This window comes from Hemicordylus capensis, chromosome 5, assembly GCF_027244095.1.
Source record: "Hemicordylus capensis ecotype Gifberg chromosome 5, rHemCap1.1.pri, whole genome shotgun sequence".
Taxonomy (NCBI): Eukaryota; Metazoa; Chordata; class Lepidosauria; order Squamata; family Cordylidae; genus Hemicordylus; species Hemicordylus capensis.
Genome location: NC_069661.1, coordinates 88598001 through 88620914, shown reverse-complemented (window position 1 = coordinate 88620914; position 22914 = coordinate 88598001). Strand labels below are relative to the sequence as shown.

The following is a 22914-nucleotide window of genomic DNA, read 5'->3' as shown; positions in this document are numbered from 1 at the left end:
CACTTGAGAACGTTAAGTGTGAACTGTGATTGGGTCAGGTGTGTGTTTGCATGCATGTGTAATCATACACTTAGGAAGACAAGATTGTCTATGGCGCCTCACTGAATGTGCTTTTCATTTACAGACTAGGTCTGCTGTGCATAATGTATGCAAAGGCCCTTGATGTCCCATGCTACTGTGTCTACTTAGTGCCTGGTCCTGTGAATCTCTGAGCAGATTTATAGGCACTGAAGTCAACTTGAGGTTATTACTGAGACAATGCTACTTGTCATTTAGAAAATAATGTGTGTGGCCTTTTGTTTTCTCTAGGTGTCAGATTGGTCCATATTGCAAAGACAACCCATGCAAAAACAGTGGCAAGTGTATTGATAGCTTAGATGGACCTGTTTGTGAATGTGAGGCAGGTTTTCATGGAGAAAGGTTCGTAGCTTTGTACTTACAATGTTTACATAGGTCAGCATCAGAGCTTGTATTTTATTTTATTTTATTTATTTTAACATATTTTAATACCGCCCAAAACTTACGTCTCTAGGTGGTTCACAACCAGATAAAAACAGAGACAAAACGTTAGTACAAAACAAAACAAAACTTAAAACACAGCAATTTAAAAACAATTTTAAAAACAGTATTCTAAAAACAACATTAAAATAATTAAAATAATATCAGTTAAAAGCCTGGTTGAACAGATGTGTCTTTAGAGACTTTTTAAAAATTGTCAAAGATGGGGAGGCTCTTATCTCACTAGGGAGCGCATTACAAAGCCTCGGGGCAGCCACGGAGAAGGCCCGTGTAGATAAAAATAAAATAGGTTTTCAAGAAAGAAAGTGGCATAGATACTACCTGTATATTCTTTAAATATACATTCAGATTGTTCAACAGCTCCCTGTTAATCAGATTAATTCCTTTGGTTATATCCTGCATTTAATAGTTCCAAAATCAGTACAAAAGAAGCATGTGTGTGTGGATTTTTCTTCATTTCACTATACTGTACTAACATCATACTTAAGTCTTGGATAACTAATATTAAATCTTCAGAAATATTGTTAAAATAATGTAAAATGAATAAAGTGGGATTTGCTCTTCTTTAAGGCCTTTGTTTAATCTCTTATCAGTTAGGTTATTTGCACTGATCTACATGCAGATGATAAATATAAGACTCACTGGCTGACATGTTTGACAGAGCTAGGAGAGTGGAGCAAGAGCTACACCCTCACAGAGAGGCTGCTGTGGAGCTCAGCCAAAGGCTTGTCTACCACCTGAGCACATTGGAAATGGGAAGCAGAGCGATTTTCTTTGCTCTCCCCTTCCTCCAGAAGTATTTTTGGAGAAATATATTCCTGAGGGTTGCAGAATGCTATACAAAGGCAAAGAGGCACACACACATACCTGAGAGTGGGAAAGATCTGTTGCTACCTACTTGTGATAAAGCATCAGATCACAGCCACACACAGCCTCTGTTCTCCAGCTGCATGGACAGGAATAACAGTGATCTTTACCACAGACCTTTTGAGAGGGAGAACATGATGAAGATGATAAAATCTTTCATAGCTGAAGTAGTCATATTGTTTTCCTGGTCCTTATAAGAATGGATGCATCCTCTACTGATCAGCAGAACTAATAATTGCCACTTGTTGCTAAAATGGAACCACATTCCAACACACTTGCTCCTTTTTAAGCAGCACCCTTTCCTTATCTATAATGAATCAGAATAATGGAAGGAGAGCTGTCTTGTAGTAACAAACATGAATTGTCCTTATATTCCTTAATATTCCATAATATTCCTTATGAGCCAGCATGGTGTAGTGGTTAGAGTGCTGGACTAGGACCGGGGAGACCCAAGTTCAAATCCCCATTCAGCCATACTTGCTGGGTGACTCTGGGCCAGTCACTTCTCTCCAGCCTAACCTACTTCACAGGGTTGTTGTGAGGAGAAACTTAAGTATGTAGTACACCGCTCTGGGCTCCCTAGAGGAAGAGCGGAATATAAAATGTAAAATAAATAAATTCCCCTTAGCGGGTGAGGCTGCTCTGGGAAGACCACCAGCATACTTCCATGCAGAAGGTTCCAAGTTCACTCCCTGGCATCTCCAAGATAGAGCTGAGAGAGACTCCTTGGAGAAGCCGCTGCCAGCCTGTAGACAATACTGAGCTAGATGGACCAATGGTCTGACCCGGTATATGGCAGCTTCCTATGTGCGTATGTAAATATGTCTTTTATTTATAACACTGCTACAACAAATATTTATATACTGCTTTTCAACTAAAGTTCTTAAAGCAATTTACACAGAAAGATAAATGATAAATAAGATGGTTTCCTTTCCCCAAAGGGCTCACAGACTAAAAAGAAACATAAGGTAGACACCAGCAACAACCACTGGAGGGATGTTGTGCTGGGGTTGGATAGGGCCAGTTGCTCTCCCCATGCTAAATAAAGAGAATCACCACTTTGGAATGTATCTCTTTGCTCAGTTATATAATGCATATCTAAAAAATACATATACAAAAGGTTTATCTATAGTTCTGTATAAACATATATAAAGGCAGTTTGGTGTCATGGTTAGAGAATTGGACTATGAGTGGAAAGACCCAGGTTAGAATTGCCATGAAGCTCCTGGGGTGTGTTCTCTCTCTCTCTCTCTCTCTCTCTCTCTCTCTCTCTCTCTCTCTCTCTCTCTCTCACTCTCTCTCACTCACTCACTCACTTCACAGGACTGTTGTGAGGTTAAAAGTGAGGAGAAGGATTTGTGCTGCCCTGAGCTCCATAGAGAAAGAATGAAAATAAAATGTAATTTCAATAAAATAGAATAGGAAAAAGAAGCAACATTAAAGCTGCACCTGATTCCAAGTGAAAATAACTCACCTTATTATTTACAAAGGAAAATTGTAAATAATGATGAGTTACAAATACATATTCTCCCATTCTGTGCATTTATATTTGAATCTTGTGGTTGTAAGATGTGAATAACATGGCTTTAGTATAAATAGTAACTATGTCTTGTGTTATTTTACAGGTGCCTGACTGATGTTGATGAATGCGTAGAAAGCCCATGTAAAAATGGTGCCCTCTGTGAGAATACATATGGCGCATATAACTGTAATTGTAGCCATGGATTTGGAGGAAAAGATTGCGCTGAGATTCTTAATGAATATGTTTCAACCCCTTGGAACATTAGCTTAGCAGAAGTCATTGGAATTATTATTTTCATAGCAGGAGTCTTTGTACTGGTTGCTATTTTCGTTTTTTGTCGTCAAGTAATCAGGAAGAAGAAGAAAAGCCAGCCACAACCTGAAGACAAACATCTAGGAACAACAACAGCTTTCTTGCAAAGACCATACTTTGACTCAAAACTGAATAAGAACATTTATTCTGACGTTCCACCCCAGGTGCCGGTTCGTCCCATTTCATATACTCCAAGCATTCCAAGTGACTCAAGGAACAATCTGGATAGGAATTCTTTTGAGGGGTCCACTATTCCAGAGCACCCAGAGTTTAGTACTTTTAATCCAGATTCTGTTCATGGCCATAGGAAAGCAGTGGCTGTCTGCAGCGTAGCCCCTAATTTGCCTCCCCCACCTCCTTCGAACTCTCCATCAGACAGTGACTCAATTCAGAAGCCCAGCTGGGACTTTGACTATGACAGTAAGTTGCCACCCCTTTTTTGTATTAAGAAATGTTTTGATAGCACAATAATAACATTTCTGCTTTGAAATAGGTGCCATCGTTGATGATTTCAAATCAAAGATCGCATCAATTTGCAAGATACAAGATGACTCCAGAAATAATTTGCCTGACATTCATTTAGTCAATATATTTATATGCTCCCTTTTTAAAGCATAATGGCTGACAAAGTGAACAACATTACATACAGCTTGCAATGTAATGTTTGCACAAGAGTGCTGTCGCACTAAGCACAAGAATCTCATGACTGCAGTTGTGCATTTGATGGCCATTGGAAAGAATAGCCATCAATTGTGCAACTGTGGTTGTGCATTCTTGCAGTTAGTGAAACAGCACTCTTATGCAACTGTGCAAATGTTATGTTGCAAGGTGCACGTAAGATTGCACAGTATGACAGCCAATTCTCACAAGGCAATGTGCAAGATAAAACAAAAAAACTGAGACAAATAACTTAAAGGGTTTAATCAGTACCCTGATTAAAAATCCAGTTAAGCCATCAAATTCCAATTTTGTCAAGATGGAGACATTTTTATAGAAAATGTTTGACCCATTTAACCAGTATCATGTAATGAGATCTCTCTCTCTCTCCTCAGCTAAAGTTGTAGATCTTGATTCCTGCCTTTCAAAGAAGCCTCTGGAAGAAAAGATCTCTCAGCCATACAATGCTAGAGAGAGTATATCTGAAGTCCAGTCCCTTAGCTCATTCCAGTCAGAATCGTGTGATGATAACGGTAGGTAAAATTCAGATTGCTGTTTCTTACTGCTCTGTCTCTTTGTTTACAACAGTTGCCGCATTTTATTAATCTCAAGAGGGAAATTACTAATCTCAATAGGCATGTCATATTCTCCTATATAAATGTACATAATAACTTGCAAACATTGTAGGCCAACTCTGTAAACCATTTAAACCAGCACTCATTAATATTTAACATTTCTTGTAAAGTTAATACAAGCGCTCCGAAAAAATATTCTTTTGTAAAATAGTTGTAATTGGGTTATGTATGTTGGAGGTTTAGAATGTAGTAAGGTTTAAAAATGTCTAAAATTGGATTACAGCTTCATTGTTTCCTTTTTTTCCTTTGCTGCTGCCTCAGCTCCCATATGGATCAGAGCAGTACTGAGTGAAAGCAGAGTATGAGGGACTTGCTTGTAAGTCTGATTATATTAGTAATGAAGGAAGTTGTTCACAGCAGGGCTTTTGTTGTAACTCTGTTGCTATCTGGCATATGCTACGATAAGGAGCAAATGTGTGCCAAATCATTGTGCTTGAAAAGCATTCCTCCCCATAGACACAGAGTCCTGTTCTGTAATCTGTCAAAGGGACATGGACCTGACCCATCAAAAGACTCCATGAATTTGCTCTTTATCAATCCTGATTTCACTTTCATTAGATTATTATGTGCAGTAATTATTTAAATTACTGCAGAGTTCACTTCAGATGTTCTCCTTGTTTATGAAGTGTTCAGGGGTGCTAAAGTCTTGGAAAATAATTGACCATGATTTCCAAATGGGTCATACTCATTTAGAATGTCCTGCCCAATTATTTGGATATATTAACTTGCACGTGGTCTCAACTTAAAACTTCCTTTTATTACTTAACAAAAGGTAAGTTTTGCTGATCACCAGAACTTTCAGTGAAGTTTGTGTATATGTTTGTGTGTGTGTGTGTGTGTGTGTGTGTACCCACGCGCATTAGTGATTTTTTCAGTACATTGCAAAATAACTATTTTTTAAACAGTAGAAGAGTAGTGGTGTTTTCAACTATGCTTCCTGTTAACACTGTAGCAACTAGTATGTATGGTGCTTCTCCCTGTAGCTGGTTACAAATTCCGAATAAGTTAGTATGCAATGGTGTGATAAGAAAGGAATGCAATGGTAAACGTCATAACTCAAGATCATAGATGAGAATATTTTTCATCTATAAATGTAAAATTTAGCTTGCCAGTTCTCTGATCAGGTAAATAATAAATTATAACTAGGAAACTATAGCCAACAACATAGAAATCATTTCCACTCCCAGTCTCAATACATTCCCTGCTTTTCCAGCTGTATTGCCTATCGGCCCACTTGCTTATCCCTCACTCCCTCCAGAAGCTTTCAGATATCACTCGCTTTGTGTGGATTTTTGCTCTGCTTTGTTGTTGACTCTCGCTCAGTTCCTCTCATTCTCTCTCTTCCCTCCCACCCGGCTTCCCCTGTACAATCTTCCTTCAGATTACTGCTTCTCAACTTGCTTCCCATGTCCATTTTATCATTGTGCCTCTAACACTCCTGTTTCAAAGTATCTCTTTCTACACAGTTTGCCATCTGTCAACATCCCTGCCTCTGGCCCACCCATGAAAGCAGAACAGAACCCCTCATGTCTCTATGCCCTCTCCCGCCCAGCTCTTCTACCCGTTTGCACCATCCATCTGCTGTCCCTTCAGATCCTTCCATCTCATCCCACTGTCTGTTCTGCTCCTTTCCTTCAGCCAACCTCCATTCTGGGATCACCTTTTTCTCAGCTTTGCTCTCTCTTAATACATGCCTCACACAAAACCTGCCAACAGCACATATCTTCTCCTGGCCCTAGGTCTTTTGGGCAGCTTTCCCCAGCCAAACAGGCCTTTTATTTCCTGCACAGATGCTGCATTAGTTGTCAGCATTCTACTTCTTTATCTTTTCCTTTTAGCAATTAAAATGTGAACGTGCCATGCATTACCGTTGCAGACTCACCAGGTTCACCATAGTTAGTAAGTTCTGTGCTAGGAGAAGAAATCCTTTTTGTGCCCGTGAGAATAGCAGTATGCTGAAATTATCACATGAACACATTTGGCATAGATAAAACATATATATTTTACAATAAATCCCACACATCATCTGCACTTTTGGGGGAGTTCTTTTGTTATTTCGCTTTTGCTACTGTTTTGGGTGCCTACTGTTCCAAGTACTGTTTTTTCTTGAGGTCCTTGCAGGCAGGCAGCTACATTTGAAGACATATATGTCATAAAACAAATTTTGTTTCAGTAACTGAGAGCAGACGTCTGCTTTTATTATACTTCAGTCTACCACTGTGATCCTTTAAAACCCCATTGCTTGTGTCAGTAGTCATGATGATCCAAGCAACATGACTGATGGCTGAGTCACACTTCAATTTAAAACAAAATACATGTATAAAATTTCAGTTGTGAGTGGCACATGCCCATTTAAAAGGATACATTTTTCCACAAGAGAGCAGCAACGACTGAAAAGGGATTAGGCTCCCACTCCCATTCACAACTGGCATATAGTACATTGCCAGATAGTAAAATGTGAATGGGCCCTGCATATTGCTACATGTATGTGCATGTTCATGTTTGCAAACCATTTGTAATCATTGTAACCTTTGTTAAACTATTTATAAAGATAGGGCTAATCATACCTGTATAGATATGATTCAGCATAGGAGAGGGGGAAAGACGTTGCATATTTCTGCCCAGGCAGAACAGCATGGCACTGGTTCTGGTTTGGTTGCTACTATGAAACCTGTAATATACATTTCAAATATTGTTCTGTGTGTAATTGTTACAGAATTTCAAAGCATTATGTTTATTTTTGTTGGCATGTATTTATATGCTGTTTGAAACTGCTGCTAATCATAGGTTTCTTTTTTAATTTACTCCTCCCATACTTTTTACAAGCTTCCCTAGTGACTGTAATACACCTTGTCAATGCTGTTGTTGACTCGGTGGGAAAAGAAGGTATATAATGTTTTCAATTTTATTTGCTGCCTTGGCAGAATGTTGCATGCATTTGTCTTCTATTAATAGTAGATAAATTTTAATAAACCAATGTGAGGTTATCATATATTCTTATTTGCCTAATTAGAAATGTGCTAGAAAGATACATACCTTTCTATAACCTTGTGTGTATATTTTCATTAATATACTGACAAATATTAGAGGCCTCAAATATTCCCATATTTTGGTTTGATTTCCAAAGATGCCACCTCTACACATATGCAAGGATGAGAGGCGATGTATGTAGAAGAGTACAGATGTGCTGCTGTTGTGAACTCTCATTCATATCTGCAGGAGAGGATCATGAGGGACTTTGCTTAGGAATACTCCAGATCGGAAATAGCCCTCTGAAATGGCTCAGATATGCACTCTGTTCCCCATAAGTGGTGCCCTACCTCATAGGACTAGTTTATAATTGCATCGGTTGCTCTCCTCACAAATGCTTCAGGAACACATAAAGGCTACCATCCAGCTCCCAAAGCACTTGTCTTGTGGTCACCACAAAGGTGAAACTATCCCATGAATAAGATAAGAATTGAAAAGCACTCAGTGCACACTAACAGTTGCTACCAACAATACTAAATTATGGTCGGTCTTGCATAACCAGGCTGGGGAAAGGATGATAATAGAACCATCCTGCGTCAGCTTCATTGACCACCAGTCCGCTTCCAGGCTAGATACAAGGTGTTGGTATTGACCTTTAAAGCCCTACACGGCTTGGGGCCAGGGTACCTTCAGACCACATTTGCCCATATGAATCTGCCAGGGCCCTCCAATCATCATCTCAGGCCCTGCAAACACAGATCCTGTTGGCGGGGACTAGAGACAGGGCCTTTTCAGTTGTGGCCCCTCTGCTTTGGAATGCCCTCCCTGAAGATCTTCACCATGCTCCCTCCCTCAGTGTTTTAAAAAAACATCTTAAAACACACCTTTTTAGGGAGGCTTTTTAATATCATTATTTTATTATATCTGGTAGGTTCTTTAGCTTCTTTAGCTTTTTATAATTTTCAGTTTTAATTTGAACCTAATAATTGTTTTTAATCTGACTTTTTAAAATAATAATAATAATAATAATTATTATTATTATTATTATTATTATTTTATTACTTGTATCTGTGTCTGTGTTATTGTTGTAAGCCACCCCAAGCAGTATTGCACTGGAGGGGTGGGGTATAAATATTTTAAATAAATAAATAATAATAAATAAACCACCTTTTTCTCAGCCTGGTTATACAAGACCAAGAGTATTGCTGTTTTTCCTTCTGAGCTTAGAGGTGAATAGAGGTGGACAGCTGAGAAGGTTGCAGTTGGTAAGCCAATGCAGCCCAGCTGGTTAAATTGTCTAGGGCTATTGTATCTACATAAATGAATGCAGGTAAAGATCTTATGTGGTGAAATGGTTAAGAGCCTGAGCTATGAGCTGGAAGCCTCTTGTTTACATTTCAGCTCAACCATCAATTCAGTAGGTAGCCTGTGGCCCTTTTGTAGTAATAGTGATGAGATTTAGTTTTAGGGGTGTGCATGAATCAGGTTTTTTTTGTTTCAGTTTGTATCCAGATCGAAACATCCCCAATTTGTTTGGGGTCCGAATCTGCCCCCTCCCCCCAATTACCCCAGATTCGATTGGTACCCGAATTTTCAAAATCTGAATTAATTCAGATTTTGAAAAAGGGTCCCAAGGCCAAAAGAGTGGGGTGGGTGGTAGTGCCCAATGGTAGCAAATGAGCATGGATTCAACATTGAATCCACTCTCATTTGCTACCAGAGAATCTACTCTAAGAACACTTCAGAAACAACAAAACCCAGTGCCCCATGGGCTTGTGGGTTTGGGAGTAGTTGGCACCCTATGTGCACTACATCACCACTCTCTCTGGGCCACCCTGGTGCCCCCCAAGTGGAGTTATGGGACTGCTAAAATCCCCATTATTCCCTATGAGAAAAAGCTTAAAGATGCGCAAATTTCAGAATTTTTTGGAAAATCACCCCTTTGCCCAATTCCTTTGAAATCTGTATGGTAGCAGGCATCCATTGGGGCACTACCACCTGGCCCACCTTCTGCCCCCCAAACCCCTTTTCTGCCCCCAAAGACATGCCATTTTCAAAAATTTGCCCAATTCCTTTGAAATCTGGGTGGTAGCTTCCTTGCACCCATTGGGCACTACCACCCACCACAACCCACTCTGGGCCACCCTGGTGCTCCCCACGTGGAGCTATAAGGCTGCTTAATTCCCCATTATTCCCTATGGGGAAAAGCTAAAAGCCACTTCAAAAATTCTTTTAAAATCACCCCTTCGCCCAAATTCTTTGAAATTTGGGTGGTAGCTTCCACCCATTGGGCACTACTACCCAACCCACTTGGGACACAAAATAGAGGTCTAAATCTTGGAATTTTTTGGGTCTGAATCTGAGGTGATTTGTTTTGTACCCAAATCTGAGCAATTGAGGACAGGGGTGATTTGTTTTATCTACAAATCACCTGAATTGGCCAGATTTGGGTACAAATCATTTTGTACCTGAATCTTCTCGCACATCCCTATTTACTTTACAGGATTTTAAAGATTATTGAATGCATGTTAATTATTTTGAACGCATAAGAAAGAAATATTGTTTCAAATAGCCATCTGTTCAACACATACAATAGATAATCTACAAATTGGAAACTACATTAAAATAGTGTAGTATCCCACCACGTGCCTGCAGAGGGTCTCACTGAGACCAGCCTTTATGGAAGTTTGAAGTTCTTCTTTCCGTGTTTCCTGTGATATGCAGTGCTTAGGTTTCAGGACAGATATCATTAAAGAGCCAGCATGGTGTAGTGGTAGTGTGTTGGACTAGGGAGATCCTAAGTTCAAACCCATGAAGCACACCAGGCAATTCTGGGCCAGTCACTTATCTCTCTGCCTAACCTAACTCTAGGTTGTTGTGAGGATAAAAAAACCCATGTATACTGGAATCCTTGGAGGAAGAACAGGATATAAATGCAAATAAATAAATAATTGAGAGTTAAAACATGTTGCAAATATTCCATGGCTTTCGATCCTGCTTATGCACTATAAAAGCCACTTTACCTATATAGCTGAAATAACCTCCTCAAATTTATTTATCATATTTATACACTGCCTCATATGTGTATCTCTAGGCAGTATACACAATTTAAAAAACAAAAAAATTAAAACAGTGTAAAAACAATTTCACAGAATAAAAGTTAACAATTTCATGGAGATAAAAACAATTACAGTTTCATGAACTTTTCAACTACTGCTAATATGTTTTTAAAGTAAATAAAGTGCCCCCCCCTTGAAAAAGATAATAAGTTCATTCACACAATCAAAAGCACTGTGCTACTCGGGTTTGGGAGCTGTGTGTGCTCCCAATTTTTGATTGTGTGGAAGCAAGGTAAGAGGAAAACCTGGGTAGAAGTGATTGTGTGGAAGCAAGGCAGGAAGAGATGCTACCCAGGTTTTCCTCCTAACTTGCTTCCATACCAGTGAAAATTGGGAGCACACACGGCTCCCAAACCCAGGTAGAACACAATTTTTGATTGTGTGAATGACCTCAATATATTGAAATAGGAATAAAACCAATCTATACAGATTCTGGATACAGACTAAATTATCACTTCTTCATATAGAACCATGTTCTTTTCCATAGATGAAGTCAGGGTCACACACTGGCCTGGCACCTATACTGTACAAACACAGGAGCACAGCAATGAGTCCAGATCATCTGTAATGTGATATATGTAGCAATCCATAATGTTTTCTTGTCACATACTATATGTGATTGCCAAAACCTCTACTTCTGAAAATCCTTCATGGTATATTTACTGTATCTCCAATAATATGTCACTCATGCAACCCTCAGGGACATATTGCCAGCGGTGGGGGGTGGGGGGAACGCAGTGCACTGCAAAAGCAAAGGGAGATTGGTGAAAATCACCCCTTCTTCATTGACAACATACAAATCTTTTTTCAGCATGTGCAATGTAAGTCTGGATGTCAGCCAATATCTAAATACATATAGTAGCACAAGTTACTTGAATAGACTATTAGAGATCAATACTTCCTACAAACACTTCTTTGAATCTATGAAAGGCAGATCATTAATCTACTGAATCTTTGAAATCATCAGTGTGAGTCTCTTGAACAGCTGTTCTTCACTCTCTCCATAACATACTATTTATGTAGTTCATTCCTCCCCAAAATATCAATTTAATTTATTTTCTCAAAATATCAAAAAATTTCAGTTACCCATCTCTTTAGGAAATTTTTGATAATTATTCAAAATAAAAATATTGGTGTTACACCATATTCAACAAGCCATACTCAATCAAGAATCCTTGTATTATGCATGCCTTATCCATACTGACATTTTGAATTTGGGATTTGTATCTCGAGTGGTCTCCATCTTTCTTTTTTAGGCACTGGCTTTGGCCACGTTTTGATCTCTTTTTTAAAAAAATTATTAAATTATATTTAATTATATTTGTACACACACACCCAAACGTGCATCTCTGGGCAGTTTACAACATAAAACAAATTAAAACAAAAAATTTAAACATTTTAAAGCCACAATTCTCGTTAAGGAATTTGGGTGAATAAATGTGTCTTTAAAGACTTTTTAAAAGCTGCCAGAGATTGGGAGGCTCTTATTTCAGCAGGGAGCACATTCCAAAGTCTTGGGGTGGCAACAGAGAAGGCCCGTCCCTGAGTAGGCACCGAACGAACTGGTGGCACTTGCAGATGGACCTCTCCAGATTATCTCAATAAGTGGTGGGGCTCATAGTGGAAAAGATGTTCTCTTAAATATGTAGTGCACCAAGAGGACTTTGGATTCTTGATTTTTGTTCAATAGCATCTCTTGCCATCACCCCACATAACAGTCCTCTTTTGAAACTCAGGACATTTGAAAGGTGTTTTTGTTTTAAAAAACAGCTGTTTTAAAAAAACCTTCAGAGACATATCAAAGAACATATTTTCCCATATCAGAGACTTCAGGGACATATTTTTGGGAGGCTCAGAGGGCTGCAAAAGGAAGGAAGATCAACAACAATAACCCTTTTCCCATTGCACATGCAAAATATTATTCACTGTGTGCAATGTTAGTCTGATTGTCAGCCACTGAATTTAATTGTTCAGGTAAAAATTCAATTCAAGTTCCCCATAATAAGTGGCAAACGCAGAGGCATATTTGTGTGTCAGTGCATAAGTTTCTTACTCCTATTAGACCATTGTGTTAGTTTGAACTGTTTGATTCCTAACTACACGTATTTTCTTCCTTTTCTTTCACTTTGCCATCTAAAGAGTCTTTTGCTGTTCCTGACCCGAGCAATTCAAGAGGTGACTTCTGCATGTAGTTGTACATTGATATTCACTTGAATGTTTCTGTTAATATTTGTCCTCAACACTAACTTGCCCTCAGTTGTTTGCTCAGTGTGTTTATGCAATACAGTATTTTGTCCTAATTTACTAGACATACTTTATTTCAGTCCTGTACAATTTTCCAACATTTTGTTTGATATTTTGCCTGTCAGACCAATGTTACTTTTGTTCCTTGTCCAATCTTATATACTTGTTATACAAAATAAAGTAATTCTGCAATCAGTGCATGATTAGCTTAATACTTCTGGGGATTTTTTCACATTTGAATGCTGGAATGTCTTTACTAATTGTCTTTTTTTAAAAAATCATCAAATGTATGGTTCAGTCTTTTTTCAGGATACTGTTTTAAAATTAATTATTGAGCTGATTGGCAGTAATTAATAGGGGTGTGCAATCCTTTTCAAGGTTGAATCAATTTGGATAAAAAAAGTGGGCAATTCATAGATTTGACCTCAAATTAAATTAAAATAGAGGGCCCAATTTGGGTTTGAAGTGAATCATCTCGACCTGAATCGATTCAGGTGATTAGAACACCATTTTGGGGCCCGTTTTGCTGAAATAAATGGGCCTCAAAATGGCACTTTTTCCTGGGGAGAGCTGGTCTACCAATTGGGGTCAGTGGGTAGACCAGTCCTTCCCTCCAGACTAGGCATATGTTCCTGTCTTGGAGGACTGGTCTACCTAGGTAGACAGGTCCTCTGAGATGGGCAGATGCTCTGGTCTTGAGTGGAAGGCTGATCTACCCGCCCACTCCAGCAAAATCAGCCTCAAAATGGTGCTTGAATCACCCAAATTGGTTTGTTGATTTGAGGGTGATTCTTTGTGGCAGCCAGCCAAGCCGGCTGTTCTCGATAAATCAATTCTATGGTTCTGCAATTCGATTCTGGATACTTTACCAATTAAAGTGTGCCGTTGAGTTGGTGTCAACTCCTGGTGACCACAGAGCTCTGTGGTTGTCTTTTGGTAGAATATTAGATAGAACTAGCTGACCCCACACAGAGCATCTGTGCGGTAGTACACTCCACCCACCTTCTGCCCCCATCTGCTCCCCCCCAAGCCTTCTGCCCCCATCTGCTCCCCCCCAAGCCTTCTGCCCCCATCTGCTCCCCCCCAAGCCTTCTGCCCCCATCTGCTCCCCCCAAGCCTTCTGCCCCCATCTGCTCCCCCCAAGCCTTCTGCCCCCATCTGCTCCCCCAAGCCTTCTGGCCCCATCTGCTCCCCCCAAGCCTTCTGGCCCCATCTGCTCTCCCCCAAGCCTTCTGGCCCCATCTGCTCTCCCCCAAGCCTTCTGGCCCCATCTGCTCTCCCCCAAGCCTTGTGCCCCACTCTTCTCTCCCCCCAACTTTCTACACCTCCCTCGGTGGCCAGGCATCTCCTCCCCACCCGGTGCTGCTACTCCTTCCTGTCACTTACAGCCAACCTCCATCTCAATCATTGCCGCCTGTATTCACCCCCCACCCCCCAACCTTCAAGCCCAGTTTGCTATCCCTCAGGTTCTCTTCCCCTCCCGTCGCTGCTTCTCCTCTCACCAGCGCCTTTCTTCCGCATGCCTCCACCTCCCACCCAAACTACCCCCCCCTCTTTCTCCCTTCTCGCTGCAGCTTTTGGCCCCGGCTAGCCGCTGCTTTGCAACCCGGCTTGCCACCACCTGCTGCCATTTTCTTCTTTGTCCCTTGCCTGCCCTGTCGCTGAGCAGCAGCTCCTCCCCCACCTTTTCATTGGTCGTGGTTACAGTGGGGGCAGGGCTTGCTACACATCCCCACACATCCGGCTTTAGAGAATTAATTATATAAATAGATTGATATTAGGAAGGGTTTACCATTGCCATCTCTTGCACAGTATAAGATGATACCTTTCAGCATCTTCCTCAGCCCAAAACTAGCCCCAATCCAAATAAAGTTAATTGTTCTTAAGACTGTTGGAATTCGTGGGAAGTTAATCATAACTCTCAAGCCAATGTTCTAAGTCTGCAGTTCTGTGCATTCCTGCTTAGGGGTAAGTAGTGTTGAACTCAGTGGGACTTGCTTCTGAGTAAACAAGCCTAGGAGCAGAGTGCACCTTTCTATGGATGAGGGCTATTGGTGGAAAAAGAGCTTGCCAATAGTTAAATGCACAGAAAAAGGACACGTGGTTTTCATTTAACTAGGTACCTTGCACCATCTGTTCAACATTTTTATTTTAAACAAAGAATTATTTTCTGCCATTGTGTATCAGCTCATTCCATAGGTGAACTGCAGCTCCTCTTACTTTTAGGGTGAGGTATGTTAAAATCATAGCTAGTCCAGACTTGGATAATATACATGAACTATCTCCTGCATGGCACACTGTGAACTTGTGGTTGTAACTTTGAATGTCTTTGTTAACCTTGGGAGCAGATTGCTCCAGATATGCTTATGCTCTAATCACTGGCGGTTGTGTTGTCCTTAGTGCAGTTCCTTGGTTGTATTCTGGATGTGTCAAGGACAAGAGACTGAATCTCCTTTCCTTTTCTTTCTTAATGTTTGCCCTGCAGGCTATCACTGGGATACTTCCGACTGGATGCCAAGTGTCCAACTGCCTGGCATACAGGAGTATCCAAATTACGAGGTAGTTGAAGAGCCAGCACCCCTGTACACAGATCCAAATTCCATTGATGCCGACTACTACCCTGGAGGCTATGACATTGAAAGTGACTTTCCACCTCCACCAGACGACTTCCCAGTGCCTGATGACCTTCCACCATTACCACCAGAGTACAGTGATCAGTTCGGCTCACTACAGCAGCCCAGGGACATGTCTGCTGTAGGTAGTTTGGGGTCCTCTGCGAGGCAAAGGTTTAATCTCAATCAGTATCTTCCCCATCACTATCCTTCGGACGTGTCAGAACTTCAGAACACAACCAGTGGCATCTCTCGCAATTATCGAGAACCCTATCCTCCTTACACTGTAGGGTACAATAGAGACTTTGAAGCCCCCCCTGTAGACAACATGTCCATGTCTGTGTACGCTTCCACGGCTTCATGCTCTGATGTGTCAGCATGCTGTGAAATGGAGTCTGAGGTCATGATGAGTGACTATGAAAGTGGAGATGACGGACATTTTGAAGATGTGATCATTCCTCCACTCGATCCTCAGCAGCACACAGAAGTCTGACACTCTTCCTCAATAAAAAGTGCCTGGATGTTAATGAACTAAAAAAGGATTCTTGAGCAATCTTGGAGAGCTTATTTTTCTCGGTGGCAGTGCTTGAGCGCTTTTGTTTCAGTGAGCTAAAACTGGCATGGCTGCACTGGATCATGCAGCTCATTTCAATATATTAACCAATTTTCCATTTCCTGACCTCCTGCAGTTTGACTGATCACACATTTCCCATTGGCTGTGCCATTGAAAGTGTTTTTTGTAATTACATTGTCTGTGTTAAAGAAACAAAGCAGAACACGTACCACATTCATCATTTTAGCATGATAAATGTATTTATATAGTTCAAAAGCGAATCTTTTTTTCTTATCTCTTTTTGTAAATTTTATGTACAGTTTTGATTTCAATAATTTTAACTAGATTTTGTAGATACTTTGCAAATTTGATTTCCACTTATTCTAGTGGTGTTTAGTGTGCCGTTAAACCAGCACAACCTGAGTTTTATTACATTCAGGAATCCACTGTATTATGTTTGTTTCCACAGAAGTTTGACATTTCATTTATAGATTTTAATGTAATCATGCATTTCCAAGTGTACATAATTTCCAGTTGTAAAAGTTATCTGATATTTTCTGGGCAAGGATCATGGAAATGTCTTACATGGGTTTCTGTAGAACAGTATACATTTTTCCTTTCTTGAAAAGTGTGTTGGGGCCCACTGCTTCCCCGTTTAGAACCAAAATCACCTTGGCACAGTTTTTATAGTGTCTGTATATTTGTGATGCAATGGTCTTGTAAAGGTTTTTACCGAAATCTACCATTAGCCAGTCTTTCTTACTGACAATAAATTATTAATAAAATACTTTAGCTTTGTTTACTGCATCTCTCATATATATTCTGTAGGGTTTAAATTGCACAAATGTTGCTTGATGCAGTCCAGCCAAAACAAGTGTTCCTTAAACATTTCTGCCAGATGTCCACCAGGTGGCAGTATGGGCCTACTTATTTGACTTGAAGTGCAGTTACCTGAATAGCACAAATAAAACGAATGGACACTATAAACAAGAAAAAGTATGTTCTCCCCCTCCCACCTTCTTGTTTTAAAAAGATATTCATTCTAGTGTTGCTTTATATTTTCCTCTTTGAGGAGCATAAGTGTGCCCCAATAGTTGCATAGGAAATTGTTGTTATTTTGTAATTGTAATCATCATTACTATTATTGTTCCTTTCCATTGTTGCCTATGCTTTGCAATTAGGTCTCTATTTATTTATTTATTTATTTCGTTATATGGTGCCATTATGTGCTATTGCAATTAGAAGACAAAGAACCTTACTATCATTGAAATCCTGGTGAAACCATATCTATGTCTATCATTCATGTGATGCTTTTAAGTACTCAGTGGGCCAATCTCAAAATTTTCTACCTGGGCAATTAAGTGTTCTTTCGCAGAATGGAATGTGCCAAGCATTTGCTTATGCAGTGTACATGACATGGGCCTCCCTTACTCTCACACTCTGGGAACATAATGCTTGTCTTGTAGGGAAGATGCACTACTGTGTTTATTTAGGAAAAGATTTAAGCACTTTACTGTCATCTTGTTAATCTTCACGGCCTCATCACAAATGTCTGTTGTCCAGTTTATCTTAACACTTTTGAACTGCAGCATCCCTTTTCTGCTTAAAGAATGGTTGATGGCCAGGAACTATCACATATTGAAATCATATAGAATTGCAGGCTGTATGGTCTATATCTATGGCTGCATTCTTTCGCTGGGACTGAAAGAATGATGCAACTAGATCCACACCCACAAAGGAGTTTCCTGGGAAGCTTGGCATGGAAGGTCTAGTGTTAAACACTGCTAAATTTCTTAGAAAGGCCTAATCCTGCCATGGAACTCTGAATTACGTTGTTGGGACTCTGAATTACGTTGTTGGGACACAATCTAAAAGAGTTGACTGCTCTTAAACCCATTAAAATTGAAGTGCTTCAGCATGATTAACCCTGTATTGTACTGTGACCTTGGAGGATTGTTTTTGCACATAATTGCCTCTTGACAATCAGAATTTTACATTAAACATATTTGGCAAATGATTAGGTTTGCTTTTCAAACACTTAATTGAGTTACATAATGTTCATCTTGCATTCTGAAACCTCTGGGCACAATCAGGAACTTGAAAAAGTCCCTTTGAATTCAATTGATTTCAGTGGAACTTGTGGAGCAGAACTTCCAAGTGGTTTCTGCCACTTACTTCCACTGAGGAAATAACTGTGCCATAGTGTTGCTCATTCTGTTTTAATGATGCAGTAGATCTTTTTTTTCTCCTACTTAATTCAAAGTTAATCAGGAATTCAAAGGTTTTTGGAAGGATCTCCATTGTTCTGAATGAGCAAATGTGATGCATTATCTCACACACACACACACACACACACACACACTTATTTACAACACACAGCGGATACAGTTAAGCTTCTGTTTCTGAATCTTTGGACATGTTCAGAAGACATGCAAAAAGCCAATTTTCAGAGCTTGTTGGCAAACCTCACTTCCGGTCAATATACTGACATTGGTCGTGTCATTCAAAGCTTCCAATGTTGGCATAGTCTGTCCTACTTGTGGTTTCATACTCAACACCTGTTACCAACTTTAAATCTTGGATACAGATGTTGGGTGAAGAACTGCAAGTAGGATGAAACATGCTGAGATTGGCAAGTTCAGAGGGCACAACCAGTGTTGGCCTATCATGCCCCTTCCTTCAGAAGTTAAGCTTGCTACCAATCTCTGGGAACTAGTATTTTGATTTTTTGCAAGTCAGCTGAATCTGCCCTTTATATTGTCTTTGTGCTACATATTTAAAAGAAGAATTGAATTCATACAGAAAGAAAAGGAGTATGGGCTGCCATCGCCACCATTTATTTGACATCCAACCATCCACTGGGTCTCTTGAATTGCTCTGTGGCAAGAACCACTTACCCAAACTTTGAGTCTGCAAGATGGAAAGTAGAGCTCAGGGTTTTTTAATTTATTAATAGTTTGTTTAGGGGATGATAAAATGTCATGAGGGGCAACCTTTAATTTCAAAATTCTTGATAATACAAATAAATAGGGATGTGCAAATTGATTCATTATTCAAATTGATTCACCTCGAATCTGGCCAGTTCAAGCGGGTTGAATTCAAATTGAATCTGCCTGATTCAAATAAAATCAATCTGAATCGATTCGACCTTTATAGGGGGAGCAGGAGCAATAGCCTCCTTTCAGGCTTTTTTTAAAAGAAAGAAGCACCAGGGCACCAGGAAATTACCGTTGCTGTGCAGAGCTTGCAGTGGCGGGGGGGGGGAGGTGGCCATTGCTTTTAAAATAGGTGTAGAGGTGTCTTTTTACTGTTCCTGGGAGCAGTAACTGCAGAGCATGCAGCAACTGTTTTGCACAAAAACACTGGTGCTCTAGTGAAAAAAAACACCGGGCTTCCGCTTTAAATGGTCTCCCCGTGCATGCATAGAGGCCATTTAAAGAGATAGCCCGGTGTGAATGGCTTGCAGGCCATGGGGGGGGGGGGACGGATCGGGTTTCCGCCTCCCCACTGCTGTGCACTCTGCAGTTACCACTCCCAGGAGCACTTCAAAGGTGCCTCCGTGCTTCTTGTTCTAAAATGCAGCAGCCAGCAGGCCACATGAGGATGGTGGGTCGGGTCACTTCCTCCGTCCCCTGTTGCGGGCTCAGCACAGCAAAGGTGATTTTCCAGTGCCCCACCACCTCTTTCAAAAAAAAATAAAAGGCTGAAATGAGGCTTTCTTTCCCCCATACAGATGAAATTGATTCAGATTCAATTTGAATCAAATCAACTTGTTTAGGACTGATTTGTGTCCAAATCGAAAACACATTTTGATTTGAACTTGGATCAAATCGAGATTTTCAACTCCTGTACATCCCTACAAATAATAAATGTTGCTAAAACTGGTGATCCCAACAAATAAATGTCGCTAAAACAGTCCTCAACAGGATCTGGCCACTGATGTTCATTCTCTACTTATGTCCAAAGCAGATAATTTTAAGGTGCCCTACGTGGGATTGTCTCTGAATAATGTTTAGACGCATCAAGTGATTCAGAACTCAGCAGCCAGACTTGTCTTTGAGGAGGATATTTCAAACATACAACCCCAATGTTATTCCAAGTGCACTGATTGCCAATTTGCTTCCAGCCCAGTCCAGCTGCATTGCTTGCAAAAGGATCCTTGGGAGGATTTTAACTTTGCCCAGGCACTCAGGTGACCGGCTGGGCACAAGCTTATGTAAAGAGACTGGTTTCCTGGAAGCTTTTTGAGCCAGATACACAAGGCTTGTGAACTTGAGTATTGCTTTCTGCCAGAGGTGATAGGACCTCGGAGTGATCCAAGTGGTTATAACTTCTAAAGTTAAGGTGTGCCATTGAGTCGGTGTCGACTCCTGGCGACCACAGAACCATGTTGTATTTGGTAGAATACAGGAGGGGGTTACCATTGCTATATTCCGCACTGTATGTATGTATGTATGTATGTATGTATTTATTTTGTCAAATTTGTACACACACACCCCTCCAAACTTTCATCTCTGGGTGGTTAACAATAGCATAAAACAAGATAAAAACATATACAAAAAACTTAAAACAATTTAAAAATTTAAAAATAAACCAGAGATTAAATCCTAAAAATTTTTAGGAAGCTGAGAAAGCTTGGGCGAAAAGATGGGTTTTCAGGTGTTTTTTGAGAATTGCCAGAGATGATGCCTTTCAGTACCTTCCTATATTGCTGCTGCCCGATTTAGGGGCTTCCCATAGTCTGGGGAAACATACCAGCGGGGATTCCAACCAGCAACCTCTGGCTTGCTAGTCAAGTCATTTCCCCGCTGCACCATTAGGTGGTTATAACTTCTAGTGGACAGAAAAAAGGACATGGTGGGGAGTTTGATTTGAAGCAAATGAAACAGCTGCTTGTTGATTTTGTTTAGCAGTGTATGTCAGTGAAGGTGGGCGAGCAAGGAAAGACAGAGGCATTGGGGATGCTACCCCAGAGGCTGTCAGAGAGGAAATCTCCAGCAAACGCTGCTCTGTGCCTTCAGTGCTGCCTAGAAGTTATGTTTCTGTATAACAAAAGGGAACAACAATGTTAGTGGCATAGGATGCACTTTGGGATGGGGTGGCTGACATCCAGACGAACCAAGTGCTTGCTCAGCAAAGGTGCACTAGGCCAAGAGGACTGTGCATGGGTGTGTGAAGTTGCAGGGGAAGCTGTTGCACAAATGTTCCCTGCAAATCATATGAGGTGGGCCAAAGGTTCCACATCTTATTGGACAAGCACAACACCAATCTGGAACACACACTCAGTGCAACTAGCTAGCACAACACATTTGGGCAAGCACTTCATTCGCTGGGATATCAGCCAGTACAAGGTTTAAGCCCTAAAGCATTTCCTTGCCAATAGTACTATAATGAGTCCTTTTTAAAAGGTTTTTTTAAATGGTGTTTCAAAAAATATCAATGCAAAAATCTTCAATACAAAGAAATCTAGATTTTAAAAAAATTCTAAACAATCATGCCACATGGTACCGATTTGATACAAATATTAAAATCCCAAAAGTGGACCCTACCCTACTGAATACAGAAAGATGACCTTACTTGCCTCCCTTCTTTGAATTCTGTTAGTTTCATCAATTTTGGACCCCTTTCCAAACCTTTTTCCACCATTCACTTACAGAAAGAGAATCCGAGTCCTTTCAACGTCTTGGAATTCTTATTTTAGCAGGAATCAAAAGGCCTGATGTTAGAGTTCCCAATCTACAGGGGATATTGACAAAACATTCCAACAGAATTTGTTTGTTTTGTTTGTTTGATGGTTTGTTTGTTTGTTATATTTGTACACTGACCCAAACTCCTGTCTCAGGGTGGTTTACAGCAACATAAAGCAAAACAGAATTTAAAACCTTAAAATAATTTAAAACCATGTCTAGTTAAAAAGCTTGGGTGAATAAATGTGTCTTTAGAGACTTCCTAAAAGTTGTTAGAGATGGGAAGGCTCTTATTTCAGCAGGGACCACATTCCAGAGTCTCAGGGCAGCAACAGAGAAGGCCCGTCCCTGAGTAGCCACCAGACAAGCTGGTGGCAACTGCAGACAAACCTTTCCAGATGATCTCAATGGGTGATAGGGCTTATAGTGAAGAAGAAGTTCTCAAAAATACCATGGGCTTAAACTGGTGATCTTTCAATTATTATTTTTATTATTTATTTTCTGCTTTTTAGTTCTTTTACCAACACTAAAACCATATTGTGAAAACAAAAATTCCTGTTTACTTTATTCAGGGAGATCACAGTCTACAGACTCATTAACTAATCAGACAAGGTTAACGCCATTCAAAAACATAGTTGCATTTTATAGAGTCACATGAACACAGAAGTTGGATGTACTTTTTTCGTTTAAAGTAGAATTCTTACAGATTACATTTTGACCCATCAGCTGTAGATAGCTGTCTAAAGCCATTGTTTGTATGGCCACACTGAGCCAAGGAGAAGGCCAAATCTTGTTGCTTTAAAGAGGACATTTAAAATGAAACATTCATAATTTTGGTTCAGTAGCAAAAGTTACTTGATGCATTTGTCACATGTTTCATTCAACGACATTGTTGAATGATTTCCAACCCAAACTGGAGATTTTTTTTCCTTAAGAAATCAGAATTAAATGTACCCCTTTTACCTACTGAAACAGCATACCTAGAGCAAGGAATTAAAAGGGTCATACAAAATTATGAATTCAACTAATGCAGAAGTTGTATGAAGATTCCATTATGCCCCTAGCTTAGAGAAGCGATACAATGCACTCTACATTGAAAGAAAAACCAAACATGTTTCCACTGCAGTTAAGATGTATTTGAAAGTTTCAGAAGCAGTAACAGATGATCTAAATGTTTTCCGGTTTAGGCATCTACTTTGTGCTTGGCTTTAGTTATT

The 22914-nt window shown here is 40.1% G+C and overlaps 1 protein-coding gene across 7 annotated transcripts in view; it reads left to right on the top strand.

Moving 5' to 3' along the window:
* The window catches only part of FAT1 (FAT atypical cadherin 1), a 174228-nt gene extending 157420 nt beyond the window's left edge, over positions 1–16808 (top strand). For 3 of the 7 annotated variants that reach the window (XM_053254337.1, XM_053254339.1, XM_053254335.1), the window contains 6 exons: positions 310–420; positions 3012–3640; positions 4273–4410; positions 7339–7398; positions 12741–12776; positions 15331–16808. In XM_053254337.1, coding sequence (XP_053110312.1) covers positions 310–420; positions 3012–3640; positions 4273–4410; positions 7339–7398; positions 12741–12776; positions 15331–15950 — 1594 coding nt within the window. In that variant the 3' untranslated portion in view covers positions 15951–16808. Of the gene's footprint in view, positions 1–309; positions 421–3011; positions 3641–4272; positions 4411–4773; positions 4829–7338; positions 7399–12740; positions 12777–15330 lie in introns of all 7 variants that reach the window. The other 4 variants (XR_008308269.1, XM_053254341.1, XM_053254338.1 and 1 more) reach the window with 4 other exon arrangements.
* Positions 16809–22914: the final 6106 nt, after the last annotated feature.